Source organism: Malaclemys terrapin, chromosome 3 (assembly GCF_027887155.1).
Source record: "Malaclemys terrapin pileata isolate rMalTer1 chromosome 3, rMalTer1.hap1, whole genome shotgun sequence".
In the NCBI taxonomy this organism is placed as follows: domain Eukaryota; kingdom Metazoa; phylum Chordata; order Testudines; family Emydidae; genus Malaclemys; species Malaclemys terrapin.
The window spans coordinates 140275956-140291816 of record NC_071507.1 but is presented as its reverse complement, the minus strand read 5'-3'; the positions used below and the strand labels follow the sequence as shown (position 1 = coordinate 140291816).

At 41.0% G+C, this 15861-nt stretch overlaps 1 protein-coding gene across 1 annotated transcript in view; it reads right to left on the bottom strand.

The window, feature by feature from the left end:
* Window positions 1-15861, bottom strand: part of LOC128833567 (gamma-aminobutyric acid receptor subunit rho-2-like) — a 66863-nt gene that overhangs the window by 9232 nt on the left and 41770 nt on the right. Inside the window, exons 3-5 of the mRNA XM_054021525.1 lie at window positions 11436-11503; window positions 8142-8365; window positions 1841-1923 (exon numbers count right to left, since the gene is read on the bottom strand). Of these exons, the coding sequence (XP_053877500.1) occupies window positions 1841-1923; window positions 8142-8365; window positions 11436-11503 (375 nt within the window). The remainder of the gene's footprint in view (window positions 1-1840; window positions 1924-8141; window positions 8366-11435; window positions 11504-15861) is intronic.

The following is a 15861-nucleotide window of genomic DNA, read 5'->3' as shown; positions in this document are numbered from 1 at the left end:
CCCACTTCCTCTGGCTGGGCTGGGGTCCTGGGGTAGCCCAAGACCCTCCAGCTTGGGGTGCTGGCCAGGAGGAGGCGAGTCCTGCATGTGCCAAAGCTCCACACAACGCTTGTACAGGGAAGTCTCTCCACCCCTCAGCTAAGCTCTGGAGTGGCGAGGGTGGGGAAAAGCGATTTGCTGTTCATGCCCCAAACCTGCAGGTTCCACAGCAGCCCCCAGGGGAGGGGCTTAGCATCCTTTTGACCCCCCACCCTCCCGCCCTGGGTCCTGCCGCCACAGAGCATGGGGCCGTTCCGTCCCATTCCCTAGGCACCCTGCACTGCTGAGCCATCTCTCTGGCCAGTTCGGTGAAGCCCCTGCAGTCAGGTTCTCTGGGCCCTGGTGCACAATGCATCCGTAGGGCTTAACCCCTTCCTGCCCACACTGTAGCTGGCGGGGACAGGAGGCAGCTGGGTTATGTTGGCCAGCAGCAGCCTGGAGGTGTTAGCTGCCTTTCAACACTGTGCAGGCAGGAAGGGACAAACTGCTTCCAGCCATGGGAGGGTGGGAGAAGAAGAGATGAGCTCTGTAAAGACAGGAGCCAGGTCATTCCTTCCCCTCCTTCCCTCTGCAGCTGGAAGCCGCTTCTGTCCCTTCCCTCCCACACAGGGCTGAAAGGCTGTTGCTGGCCACATTCTGGTGTGAACCCTGGCAGAAATCTGGGGGGAAGGGAGGGTATGTGACCCTGCATGCCGCACCCCCCCACACTTGTTGCCTCAGGAAGATGTGGCACCAGGTACCAGGAGAGGCGGGTCCGTCCCGGGGGCTCAGCCAGGCATGGAGGGCAGAGCGTGCCAGACAGGAAGGGTCAGGTGGGTTGGTCAGTTACCCCCCGTGTGAGAGAGGTGTATGGGAGTGTGTGTGTGTCACCTCTCCCATGTGAACCCTAAAGCCTTAAAGATAAGAATGTAAATAAAAAGAATCCAACTACGCAGTATTTCTTAATGGGTGCTCAGTCAACTTGATGTTAATTTGAACGTTTGTACTGCATAGTTCTGATGGATTGCCGTTGAACTCGCTTGAATAGGAGTAATTTTACCAAGTGTCCCGTATTCAGCATAGGGAAATATGGTCACCCTATCCAGGGGATAGGACACTCACCTGGAATAGAGTCATTTTCAGTGAATAAGGAGCCTACATGCCTAATCCAGGCTTTGTAAATCCCAGTGATTTTCTAGGTACCTAAAAGTTTCTTTGTGAATCTAGCACTTAAGCATGAAAGCAACTTCATGCCGCTGGTGAGTCCCATTAAGTTGAACTGAATTACCCAAGTTGAACTCAGTGGGACTGCTCATGTACTTCAGTACTTGCAGGATCAGGCCTATCGTTTGTAAAGCACTTTAGAGTCTTTGGGGATGAAAGGTACATAAATTGAAAAGAGTAGCAATTATTAACTGTCCTCCATGATGGTTTCAAACATCATCTCCCAAACAGAGCCAACCAACACAGCAGAAATTCTGAGTTTTCCCTCCAAGCCAATGTGTTGTAATAGTCACCAGCCCATGGAGTAGGACCCTAGTTTGACTTTTGTTGTTTTTTCTTTGTCATCTACTACAAACTCACTCTCTCTCTCTCTCACACACACACACACTCACACACACTCACTCCCTCCCTCCCTCCCTCCACAAATAAGGACCCGATCCAAAGCCCATTGACTCAGTGGAAAGACGCTCATTGACTTCAACAGGCTTTGACTCAGGCCCCAAAATATTATTTTTCTTTATTCTGAAGTATGTATAACCAACCAATGCATACAGTCAGTTAAGGGGGGCTTGCAGCTAAGAACGTCTATACAACTTACAGCTTTCCAGTTCCAGAGAACAAGTCTGTGAGTCCAGGGGAAATCGACTGAAGTCCATGTTGCACATTGCTGTCACTGTGATCCTAGAAATCCAAAGAGGAAAGGTCACTTCCTAAAAGAGACGCTATAGTCCAGAGAAAGTAGAGGAAATGTGTCACAGGGCACAGAAAATATAAATTTTAAATATATAAAAATCATTTCCAAGCTTTAAAAACAGAAACTATGTATTATGTGTTAACATAAAAGAACTAAAACTTCCTAGTCAGGTACAGAGGCCCTGCCCTTCAGATATAGACATGGTTGGATATGCACAGGCCATGTGAAGGTTTACACCGCATCTGTACGCTCATGATTTCCATGGTTGGTGTGGAGCAGTTTGGCTTCTAGTCCAGTTAGAGTAGCTTCCAGGGACTGTTGTAATAGGTTGGGGCCTCTGAACACTACTGCAACTCAAAGAGCAAACAATAATAATATTTTTAGTGTATCTGAGTGTGTTTTATTGGATGTCTGCCTTATATTAAATTGGTTTCTTATAAAAAAAAATATTTCACTGGGTTCCAGAGTATGATGCTTCCTTTATGTCCCGCTTCCTGTTCTTTCCTTATTTTACCTTCACTCCACCTCAGTCACTACAACAAACCTGCCTGAGTTCCACATTCATAAATCAGCAACAATAGCATGAAAGGCCCCTTGATCTATTTACTATTAAGGGAAAGCTGATTTTCTTAGTGCTGGATCAATCTTGTTTAAACTGTGAGGGCTGATTATTATTGGTGGAATGGGGGGCAGCTATTTTTCCAGTAGTAAGATTTGCCTCTGTTAAATTCACATCTGACCTCGGGATCTGAAACAATCACAGCTTGAGTTTATAAATCTGAATCTAATCAGCCCTAAAGTTACTTTACCAGGGAACCAGGAGGTTTTTTACTTATGAACTGATTTGAAGTGAGGCTCTAAATTCAGTAGGAACAGTCCAGATGTGAGTCATCACTTTAAAGTTTATAGTCCTGTTTATGCCGCCTCTGACTGCTTCCCTGGTTCATTTCAGATGGTGACAAAGAACCTTTCTGCTGATCAAAGGGCTATGGGCCAAATTCTGCTCCGACCTACACACCGATCACCCCAATGAAGTAACTGGAGTTATATTGTTTATAAACCAGAACAGAACTTAGCCAAAGCAGATTTTTGGAGCTCAGACAGTGCTGCTATCATGATAACAATTTCTCATAGTTCTCTACAGTGTTGTCCATCATAGTTAAATACTGTATAACTTTGTGTCATTACAATCTGACATTTTCTTTCCTAATACATGTAGTTATTAACAATTCATTAGTCAGAGAACACAGAAACTCAACCTGTCAATAAGAGATCCCCTCGATTAATGTGCAGTATAGACCAAATGGTCTTGAATTAATAAGTCCCTAATGTGATTTTGTGAACCCTGCTTCTATGCATACTGCCAAAAGACCACAAGGAGAGTATATTCATGCTGCCAAGGTGCACGTTTACCTGATCTTAATCTTGTGATGATATTGTGAAGCAAATTAAAACAATGTGTCCAGTTTTTTTATCTGCTGTACGTTGAAACTGATGAGCAATAGGTCCTAAGAAAAATAATTATTTTATTAAAACAAATGTGCATTGCACATGTCATTCCCTTATCCTGGGCTACTCTCTCTCTCTCTCACTTAGGTACTTATATGGCCCCCGTTGCCCGAGCATCTTAGCATCTCATGAGCTTTATTGTATTTATCTTCCCCAACACCCTTGTGAAGTAGGGAAGTGCTATTATGTTCATTTTACAGATCAGGAATAGAGAAACTAAGGCCCAGATTCACAAAGGTACTTAGGAGCCTAAACCAGACTTGGGTGCCTAACTCCCATTTGTAGGGTTCACTATAATCCACAAAACTCCTTCCTGGCTGCCACCTAACCCGGTAGGTGCCTAAATTCACTCAGTGCCTAAAGTTTCATTATAAAAATTCCCCAGTTTCTGCCTCTGGGTATGCACATTGCTGCTTCACTCTAGCTACCCAGCTGCCTATCTCCCCTCTAAGCCCTAGAGCGATCCACAAACCAGGGGAAGGTAGGTGGAGGATTACCTAACCCACCCATAGGGACTGATTCAGTAGGTCTGCTCTGAAGCTGCTTGCTGGATTGGGTCCCATTCAAAATCCTCATGGTAGTGAGAACCATGAGATTACAAGCTTGGTTGATGAAGTTAATAGTATTGGTGTAATATACACCGGACCCTCGCCTCTATATAGTGCGAATTCACATATAATGGGGTCGCAGCCATGGATCCCAAATTTAATTACTTTAAATGCAATTCCTTTTAACGTTGTCCCCGCGTTAACGCGGTACCATGCATGGATCCCAAATCCTGCGTTCTAGCGAGGGTCCAGTGTATTTAAACTTCTGTAAGGCATTTGACTTGGTACCACATGACATCTTGATTAAAAAACTAGAATGATATAAAATTAAAACGACACACATAAAGCGGATTAAAAACTGGCTAACTGATAGGTCTCAAAATCTAACTATAAACAGCATAATCGAGCATGTTTGTTTCCAGGTGGGTCCTGTGGGATCCATTCTGGGCTCTATGCTATTTAACATTTATATCAATGACCTAGAAGAAAACTTAAAATCATCACTGATAAAGTTTGCAGATGATGCAAAAACTGGGTGACTGGTAAATGATGAAGAGGACAGGACACTGATTCAGAACAATCTGGATCACTTGGTAAATTAGGAGCAAGCAAACAATATGCATTTTTTTATGGCTAAATATAAACATATATATCTAGAAACAAAGAATATAGGCCATAGTCACACAATGGGGGAGACTATCCTGGGAAGCAGTGATTCTGAAAAAGATTTGGGGATATGGCAGATAAACAGCTGAACGTGATTTCCCAGTGTGACACTATGGCCCAAGAGCTAATATGATCCTGGGGATGATTCATAAACAAGGGAATCTCGAGTAGGAGGAGAGAGCTTATTTTACCTCTGTATTGGCTGCTGGAATATTGTGTTCAGTTCTGGTGCCCACAATTCAAGAAGGATGATAATAAATTAGAGATGGCTCATAGAAGAGCCATGAGAATGATTAAAGCATTAGAAAACATGCTCTGTAGTGATAAATTCAAGGAGCTCAATCTATTTAGCTTAATGAAGAGAAAGTTAAGGGTTGACTTGATTACAGTCTATAAATATCTACATGGGGGAGAAATATTTAGTAATGAGCTCTTCCATCCAGCAGAAAAAGGTCTAACACTATCCTATGGCTGCAAGTGGAAGCTAGACTAATTCAGACTAGAAATAAGGTGTACGTTTTTAACCCTGAGAGTAATTAACCATTAGAATAATTTACCATGGTTGTGGCGGATTCTTCATCAATGACAATTTTTAAATCAAGATTGGATGTTTTTCTAAAAGCTCTGCTCTAGGAATTATTTGGGGAAAGTTCTATGGCCTGTGTTATACAGGAGGTCAGACTAGATGATCACAACGATACCTTCTGGCCTTGGAATCTATGAATCTGTAAATTTGGTGCTTCTTCTTGCTAACCAGGATACACTGTATCTATATACATTTATTTAAGCTATGATATCATTTAACTTACATTTATTCAGATTCTTAACTTTTACATTTTTTGTGTTAGAAAATGGTCAACAGTGCAGATCCTGTATATTATATGACGATTCATTTTTGTGTGTGATTTGTGTCAAGCTCTTTGGATGGAAATTCAAATTAAATTTAAAATGCATTTTCAAATTTTTTTTATTTGTTAAATAAAACTACATTAACTATCCTGGATCCATAAGAAAAATACAGTAAGTTTACTGAAACATGTTTTGCATTTAAAACCAACTAATTTATTAAACAAAGGAAGTATTACCTGTAGTTAGTGAATTGAACTGATTGTTTCTGGTATTCAAGTCTGGCGAGATTTTAGAGCTAGTAGATCTCATTCTTTCCCATCTAGTTCTTATTAATAGATTTGAAGAGGCAAAACAAGCTTTCCTGTTTTTTCAATTTCCATTGTTTTTTTAACTTTGAATTAGCTAGTCAGTGAACTGTTGAATAAACGGAAATGAAAAAAAAAAATTCTCCCTGCAACTGCAGAAAAGGCTACTTGCTGTCAAATGTTGGATTAGCACTTCAACAAATTCTGGTTTCAGGTGCTTCACCAGTGTCTTCCAACAGGTAAAGTGGGTTGACTTTCTTTAAACCTTGCAAGCAAATATATACTACTTAATATTATTATTTTTATTTAATTTAAATTATTTCAATAGATTATTTTAACTTTTGGCCTTAACATAAATTGTCCTAATTTTGAATTTAATTTTAAATAAGTGTATTTTTAAAAAACCCTGTATTTAATTTACATTAAAAGAAATCCCATTTAAATCAAAATCCAATTTTTAATTAAAAAAAAATCAATGATTTTTACCGACCTTGGTCTAAAGGAACTCTGAAAAGCCCTGCAGCCCTTGGGTTCTCCTACCTATCTGGGTCATATTTTCCAACACATACTTCTTATTTTATCCATCTGGAGGAACCCAAGTCCCTGATGCACTACTGGGGTGTTGCCTCAGTAATCTGCCTGAGTGTTGCCAGTAATCTGCCTGAGAATCAGCTACTAAGGTACATCTTTTAGCAGCCACTTCAGCCTCAATTAACTTTGGTTAAAGCTTGGTAGGGATGTGCAACTTACCCCAGAAAACAAAGAGAATGGCTGTTTTTCTAGCAAATATGAAGCAAAAATTGACAGTTCTGGACGTCACCATCTGGTGTACTGCAGAGCCTAATTTAAAGCACATATTGACTGAAAGACAAACACTCCTGATGCACTAAGCTATTCTCTGACCATTGAGGGTTAGGAGGCTACTTTCCTTGGGAGCAGATCATCCTATAATCTCTTACCATGTGGATTCTTGCATCTTCTTCTGAAACACAGTACTAATCAGTGTTGGAAACAGGACACTGGACCAGATAGACCACTTGCTTGATCCTGTATGGCAATTCCTATCTTCAGCAAATCTGACTCAGAAGTGTGACAGACTATACCCCATGTTCACCATTTTTAAAAGACTGTGATAAATTTTGTACAAAGTATGCCTTGTGAGGTATCATTTGAAAGCTCATAATCTACAGTACTAAACATTGTCCTGGTAAAATATGTGTATCAACATTATATATAAAGTTATAAGATTCTGCTGTATAACATTGCTGTAACATATTCCAGAGTTAGAAAGGCAGGCCCAAACCAGTTTTTCACGGACAAAAGACACATTGGCGCCCTAGCCAAGTATCAGCATAATCAGATGAACTATTATGAACTATCATCTAGGTAAGAGGCCATTCTTTGGCAGGAAGAAGGGTGTGAGCAAACACTTTATATATTGACAATGGAACAGCTGGGGGTTTACATGTAAACAGATTGGCTGTCACATGACCCCCAGCTGGAGATAATCCTCAAAGAGGGGAGAAGGGTATAAGAATGAGAAACAGTGGCCTCCAAATCACCTCGCTTCCCCCATCTCTACTCACAGCAGCTACAACACTTGAAAGACAAAGGAACCATCATCGTACTGGGGGAGGGGTCCTGGCCTTTCAGCCACTACAGACTGCTGTAAACCTATAGTAAGACAAAACCTTGGTTTTCAAGCCATTTACCTTGCTAAGTTAGATATTAGTTTGCATATTATCTTTTATTTTCTTTGTAACCCATTCTGACTTTATGCCTCATTACTTGCAATCACTTAAAATCTATCTTTCTGTGGTAATAAACTTGCTTATTGTTTTATCTAAACCTGCCTGTGTTTGGATTGACGTGTTGGGGAACCTCCACTTGAGATAACAAGGTTTCTGCTTATCATTTTCCATTGATGAAATGAAGGACTTTATATGAGCTTCCATTGTCCAGTAGAAGAGCTGGGCAGTACAAGACACACATTTCTGGGGAAAGGTCTGGGACTGGGAAGTTGCTGGTGTCACCCTGTAATGTAATTCATGAATGGCTGGTCAGAGCATTCATGTAATTCAGCTGGGAATTATTTTGCATGCTAGAGACTATGTGAGAGCAGGACCAGGAGTGGTTGCTCTCACAGCAAATTAGTATAAAAGGCATCCCAGGTTGGAGATTTGAAGGGACACAGCTGTCCAACAGTCCAGATTATACCCTGGGGAATGTTGCAAGGGCAATTCCTATCTTCAGCAAATCTGACTCAGAACAGAGTTGGGCAAACAATAAATGGCTGTTCACAGACAGTGAGTTAGATTGTGTGGTTACCTCATACTATATAGCACATGACCATCTGGGAACACTCGCAACATGATGTTGTCAGTGGTTGTGTCATGAATGAATGATCTTTTGGAGTGCACAAAGAAGACATCTGGAACCCAAATCTTCTTCACCAGCCTGCCATCAAAGGTCATGCTCTTGTTAGTGATGCTAGGAAATGAGAGGCGTTCATCCTTCCAGTAGTGCCTTAAGTACAGTGTCATAGTAAAGTCCTGCACCAGAAAAAAAGAAAACCATGAAAGAATGCATCACAATGCTGCCTTCCAAACATTAGAAAGGGAATCATCTATTGTTATACTAATATGTCTCATACAGATTGAATCTCTTCTCTGCTAAACATGGTTTTCTTCCTCAGACTAATTCCACAGAACAGTTTCCCATAGACATGAAGCATTCTGGGAAAGTTCCACAGCCCATACGTTTTTGTATGCTACCTTACAAACACCCTAACAGAGTAACATGCAGATATCAATGCAATCCCGCCAAGTACAACAATGCTAATACAATTTGTAGCAGGTATTCCTTAGAAGCTATTAGTCTATAGGACACATTGAAATTCAACCTTCAAAGGAAAATACATATCTCTATATCAGTACAGGCTTTTTGAATCCTGACAGCATAATGTCATATACCCAGCATATACCCAGTCTGCTTGAAAAAACAAAATCTTGTTCAAATTAGCTAAGGTATGAGTCTGAACACTGAGCAATGTATCCTAGAGAAATAATCATATTATTGCCATATTGGAAAACACCTGCAGCAGCATGAAGAAAAACATCTGTTTCTGCCATTGACCCCAACCTGGCAGCTGCATCTTCTTAAACTAAATAACCCCTTCATGCTTAGAGATTAACATGTAATTATTTTTATAGTCCCCATTAAGCAATTTGCTACAAAAGTAGTTTCAAAAGCCCTGCCTGCCTGGTCTGGAGTAAGAGCAGCCCACACAGTTTTTTTTTTCCCAATGGTGCAGTAGTTGTTAAAAAAACTTACTAAGAGCATGTTTGAAAGGACTCATTTTTACACACACAATGTTGAGATGGTGTGGTCACTGGCTGATGTCATCTTAGTCTCTTTTCCCACAAAGCAGTCAGATTATCATAGACGCAGTAGTAGCTAACAGTTGATGGATTAAAGGTATCTGATTTAACGGACCGAGAGCTAATCTGGTTGAGCAATCCCTATGGTCCCACGGCACTACTAGAGCCAGTCTAATCTATTGCAGCTTCTTACTTACTAGCTGGGAGGAAAGAAGGTGCCATCTGTAACTGTCAGAGGCAAAATGATCAATTTAGGGCTGCAGTTGGTTATCTTTCCCAAATTTAAAAGGGTGGGCTACCAGGATAGCATACTAAGAAATGTTCTTATTAAAAGGCTAAACCTATACTGGCCAGGGGCCCTATTCTCCTGCTACAGGATACAAGGATACAATTTCAGTGGGAATAACTCTCATCCTATGGTTGAGGAACAATGCCCCAGGCAGTCAGAGAGATGTAGCTCAAAGGAAAAGGGAGCAGAATTCACAGCTTTCTGAGGGGCAAGGACCTAGGTCCCCAAACTTTTTATCTCACACTCCCCTCCCTAGAGCTGGGGCTGGGAGTGGGGACCCAGCTCTGGGAAGGGGAAGACACGGACGAGGTAAAGGGGACACAGCTGGGACCGGAGCCTAGGCCAGGGGCTAAGGCCAGCAGCTGGGACCAGGGCCAGGAGCAGAGCTGGGTGGTGCTCTCTCCCTGGCCCGGGCACCAGCTATGCCACCCTGAATGTTCCTCTGCATTCTCCCTAGGGGGCACGTCCCACAGTTTGGGGACCTCTGATCTAGATGAAAGTCTTCCTGGGTAAAGACTAATGTATTATTTAATGAGCTACCTAGGGCATAGTTTTGCTATATTATCTTGAAACAACAGAGATCTGGTTCCTCTGCACTGGTTGCTTTCTGTAGGTTTCCCACCACATCGTCACCCATATCCCATAGAAAATCCCTGCTTTCAATATCAGTGCTCAAAAGCCAAGTTCTTATAATGAGGATCCAACTGTGGCTTGATAAAGTCCAATCAATCTTTCAATTCTTATTGATGGAGGAAATTATAAATTGTTTTGTATCAGATAGGATACGAAGCAAGCTGTCCTCAGCAGTATGTTTAACACTGTAACTACAACCTAAAGGGAAAAATTCTAGCTTTAGGTGTGATCCTCAGTTTTTCAAAAGAGAAAATGGCTTGTTTTCTCATTTTGTGATATGCCCCCTTGTACAGCAAAGCCAGAACGATGGTGGCACAAAAGGACTACAGGACAGTAATATTAACAGTTTATATTAAAGACACAAATACTGTGGAGTTTAGATGTTAAGCTAAAACCCTGTCCTTAGCCCTGCAGATTATGCCTAGATTCTACACTCCATGATAAGAGGAACAGTGAGGAAGGGGATGAAGGGAGAGTGGAAAAGAGAAGATTCCCTCTTTTTTCCTCCTCCTTTCCCCATTTCTTTTTCTCTCCAGTCTTTTTGATCCATCTTTCTCCCGCACATGGAAGCTAAAGCAGGAGACTCAGAGGATAGCTCTCTCACATACACCTTTTACTGCCAGTAACACTTATTAGTTGATAATTGGATCCACATTTCTTTCCTTTTAAAAAAACACAATAAGAATAAATTACAACTGAATTTAGTGCTGTTGCTAAGCTCTGGAGTGACATCACTGGTGACTGAAATCTGGTTGTCCATCACAAATTCAGCATAAATAGAGGCAGAGTCCATTCTGAATTGGAAGGCCTGCCTCTAGAGATGAGAAGGTAGAAAGCAGCTTGTTTTGATTTATGATACTAATTAGTTCTTCTAATGTTCCTCACAGATCCATACATTTAATAATAGATTTTCTGGTTCCATAATAAATTTAAAAATAAGTAAGGCTTTCATGATCCTCACAAGAGTTATTATAGCTACCTGAACCCAAGTGACATGAATTTCACTATGCGGTACAATGAAATGAGCACAGCAGGCAATTGTTCATATTCCTGACTCCTGTATATCAACCAAGATCATGCTCATTTACTTTTCAAGGTCTTTGTTCCCTTGCAATTTTAATCATCTTTATCTCACGTCCTCATGATGACTCTTTGAACAGTGTCTATCTTTATTAAGACTTTAATTCTGATTATGGGCCTTTCAAAATTGCTAGAAGTTGTTTTTACTGCATTTGCCTGCATCTGACAGATAAACTGAAACCCAAATATGGGACTTATCCTGACTAGGAATAATCAAAGGTTTAAAAGAGTGTTACATACCATATCGACCTCAGAAATACTGTCCAAGCTTTCAACCTGTACATCTACCCCAACAGGAATGGCAGGACCTGTGGTAGAATGAGATTTAAACATTTAAATACTATCCTTTTACATCATCTGACTTTAGTTACCTTTATAAAATACAGTAGTGTTCAAAACATTTTTGGTCCAATGTTATAATTTCTTGTACCTGTGGTTACTTGACGAGACAGCCAGAATAATAATCCCAATATCTTTTTTTCCTCTTTGCATGTCTCCAACACTGACTCTACCTGTGTATGGCTCATCCATAGCGGGGGTGAAGCATTTTGGAAAGGTTCCTAATGCAGAGCTAGCCCATTATAAATCTTAGTTCTTTATAAAGAAATCCCAACGAAGATACAAGAAAATAAGAGGAAGAAACCACAATCCTTGAGATTTCACTTTGCTAATAACAAAAGGAATGAAAAAAAAAGAAAACCCTCACAATGTGACAAGCTCCATTCATCTTGTGTGAATTTTTGAGAGCTCTGTCATTTTCTGGTCTCAAATTGCCATGTGTTTCTTTGATTATTAAACAATAGTCACTTGTTGAAGACTACTTTTAAAAAGTTTTCAGTCATTCCAAAATGAACAGCCAGATACTGCACAAAGGATAAATAAGCATGAAATCATTCTACAATAAAAGCAAACTCCCTTGCTACTAGAAACTATACCATTTTCACAGTGGACAATTACTCTCATAGGGCCAATCCTGCTCATCTTACTCATATTCCATTTTACACCCTATTTTTTAATAGATTTTTCTTTCTCCTCTTCTCTCATTCCTTTGTCCATTGTGGATAATCTCTCCTCTCCCTCCTTTTTCCAATCTCTCCTAAACTGAATTTGAATTCAAAGAAGTTCAATCTGAATCAAACTTTCAGTTTTCAGGTGTGCTTGAAGTTAGGTAAAAAGTGCTCACCTGTCCCTAATTTGAAGTTGCTGTCATTATGCAGTTGCTTTAGTTGTGCTTTAGAGAATTTGATGTTGTTACAAAGCCATATTTTGTGTTCCAGGCAAGAACTAGGACACCTCCGTGTTTGTATAGTACCTAGCTCAATAGGGGGTCCGGATCCTGATCTGTAAGTGCTACTTTCATATCAATATTAAATAATAATATAATGACATCATCATGAAAACTAATTCCAATAGCAAGCACTTTAAATAATATACATTTACCAAGACAACTAGAAAACCTCTGTTCTGAGAATGCAATAGGGCTTTTAGCTTGCAAGGTATCATCTACCCTACTGCCATTTCTGCTGTGGCACACGGACTCCAACGTCTGTATCCATTTCTGTTGTAGAAAAGGGGAGTTCACACACAGCAGCAGGTTCTTCAGTAGGATAAGTCAGCACAGTATCAGCAGGGCATGAATCCAGGCAGACTACCACGACTGGACCACCTGCAATGATATTGCCAGTTCTTTGACACATCCCACTGTGGTACAATACAGTGCAAAGGCAGGGTTAAAGGAGCACTGCAAGTGACATAGCTCACCTGTTCCATTTATATTGCTGCAGCCTGCTACAGTCTTCTGACTTCATGCAGTTTTTCAGTAGCCGTGGTGTTCTGGAGAAGTATAGCAACAGTCTGAGAAATATTAGCCTGACTGAGTTACTGAATGTGCTAACCTTTGGACAAAAACATGTGAGATGGAATTTCAAGTATGTATTTTGGGCTTGATCCTGAAAGGTGCTGAGCAGTCTGACCACAACCCGCAACATACTTCAACATGTGCTTACCTCGAAGCATTAGAGTGGGCCCATTGAAGCAGAAGGTACTCTGCCCTGCCTACTCTGTTGAGGGGTTGCAGGTGGATCCATGTAGTTGTGGATCCACTAGACACACATGCCACTCATTCCTCCTCCCCACAACTTGCCTTCCTCAAACACTTTTCATGATGCCATAGAGGAGCCCTACAGATGACAGCTGCATGAGGTGAGGAATGCACTGCACAAGCTCCCCACAGAATCCCAGCTTGCAACTGTACTGGTTTTCATAGAATCATATAACTAGAAGGGATCTCAAGAGGTCATCTAGTCCAGTCCCCTTCACATATGGCAGGACTAAGTATTATCTAGACCATCCTGACAGGTGTTTATCTGATCTGCTCTTAAATATCTCCAATGATGGAGATTCCACAGCCTCCCTAGGTAACTTATTCCAGTGCTTAACTACCCTGACAGTTAGGAAGTTTTTCCTAATGTCCAACCTAACCCCACCTTTCTGCAATTTAAGCCCATTGCTTTTTGTCCTGTCCTCAGAGGTTAACGAGAACAATTTTTCTCCCTTCTCCTTGTAACAACCCTTTTTGTACTTGAAAATTGTTATCATGTCCCCCCTCAGTCTTCTCTTCTCCAGACTAAACAAACCTAATTTTTTCAATCTTCCCTTATAAGTCATGTTTTCTAGACCTTTAATAGGTTTTTTTTTTTGTTCTTCGCTGGACTTTCTCCAATTTGTCCACATCTTTCCTGAAATGTGGCACCCAGAACTGGACACAATACTCCAGTTGAGGCCTAATCAGGGCGGAGTAGAGCAGAAGAATTGTTTCTCGTGTCTTGCCTACAACACTCCTGCTAATATATCCCAGAATGATGTTTGCATCTAGGTTGTATTTCCCTAGTTTGTTTATGAGAAGGTCATGCTAACTAACTAACAAAATCATCTAAAGCCCAAGATTTGGTGGTGATGGGGGACTTCAACTATCCAGATATATGTTGGGAAAATAACACAGCGGGGCACAGACTATCCAACAAATTCTTGGACTGCATTGCAGACAACTTTTTATTTCAGAAGGTTGAAAAAGCTACTAGGGGGGAAGCTGTTCTAGACTTGATTTTAACAAATAGGGAGGAACTCGTTGAGAATTTGAAAGTAGAAGGCAGCCTGGGTGAAAGTGAACATGAAATCATAGAGTTTGCAATTCTAAGGAAGGGTAGAAGGGAGAACAGCAAAATAGAGACAATGGATTTCAGGAAGGCAGATTTTGGTAAGCTCAGAGAGCTGATAGGTAAGGTCCCATGGGAATCAAGACTGAGGGGAAAAACAACTGAGGAGAGTTGGCAGTTTTTTAAAGGGACACTATATTAAGGGCCCAAAAGCAAGCTATTCCGCTGGTTAGGAAAGATAGAAAATGTGGCAGAAGACCACCTTGGCTTAACCACGAGATCTTGCATGATCTAAAAAATAAAAAGGAGTCATATAAAAAATGGAAACTAGGACAGATTACAAAGGATGAATATAGGCAAACAACACAGGAATGCAGGGGCAAGATTAGAAAGGCAAAGGCACGAAATGAGCTCAAACTAGCTACAGGAATAAAGGGAAACAAGAAGACTTTTTATCAATACATTAGAAGCAAGAGGAAGACCAAAGACAGAGTAGGCCCACTGCTTAGTGAAGAGGGAGAAACAGTAACAGGAAACTTGGAAATGGCAGAGATGCTTAATGACTTCTTTGTTTCGGTCTTCACCGAGAAGTCTGAAGGAATGCCTAACATAGTGAATGCTAATGGGAAGGGGGTAGGTTTAGCAGATAAAATAAAAAAAGAACAAGTTAAAAATCACTTAGAAAAGTTAGATGCCTGCAAGTCACCAGGGCCTGATGAAATGCATCCTAGAATACTCAAGGAGCTAATAGAGGAGGTATGTGAGCCTCTAGCTATTATCTTTGGAAAATCATGGGAGATGGGAGAGATTCCAGAAAACTGGAAAAGGGCAAATATAGTGCCCATCTATAAAAAGGGAAATAAAAACAACCCAGGAAACTACAGACCAGTTAGTTTAACTTCTGTGCCAGGGAAGATAATGGAGCAAGTAATTAAGGAAATCATCTGCAAACACTTGGAAGGTGGTAAGGTGATAGGGAACAGCCAGCATGGATTTGTAAAGAACAAATCATGTCAAACCAATCTGATAGCTTTCTTTGATAGGATAACGAGTCTTGCGGATAAGGGAGAAGCTGTGGATGTGGTATACCTAGACTTTAGTAAGGCATTTGATACGGTCTCGCATGATATTCTTATCGATAAACTAGGCAAATACAATTTAGATGAGGCTACTATAAGGTGGGTGCATAACTGGCTGGATAACCATACTCAGAGAGTTGTTATTAATGGTTCCCAATCCTGCTGGAAAGGCATAATGAGTGGGGTACCGCAGGGGTCTGTTTTGGGACCGGCTCTGTTCAATATCTTCATCAACGACTTAGATATTGGCATAGAAAGTACGCTTATTAAGTTTGCGGATGATACCAAACTGGGAGGGATTGCAACTGCTTTGGAGGACAGGGTCATAATTCAAAATGATCTGGACAAATTGGAGAAATGGTCTGAGTTAAACAGGATGAAGTTTAACAAAGACAAATGCAAAGTGCTCCACTTAGGAAGGAAAAATCAGTT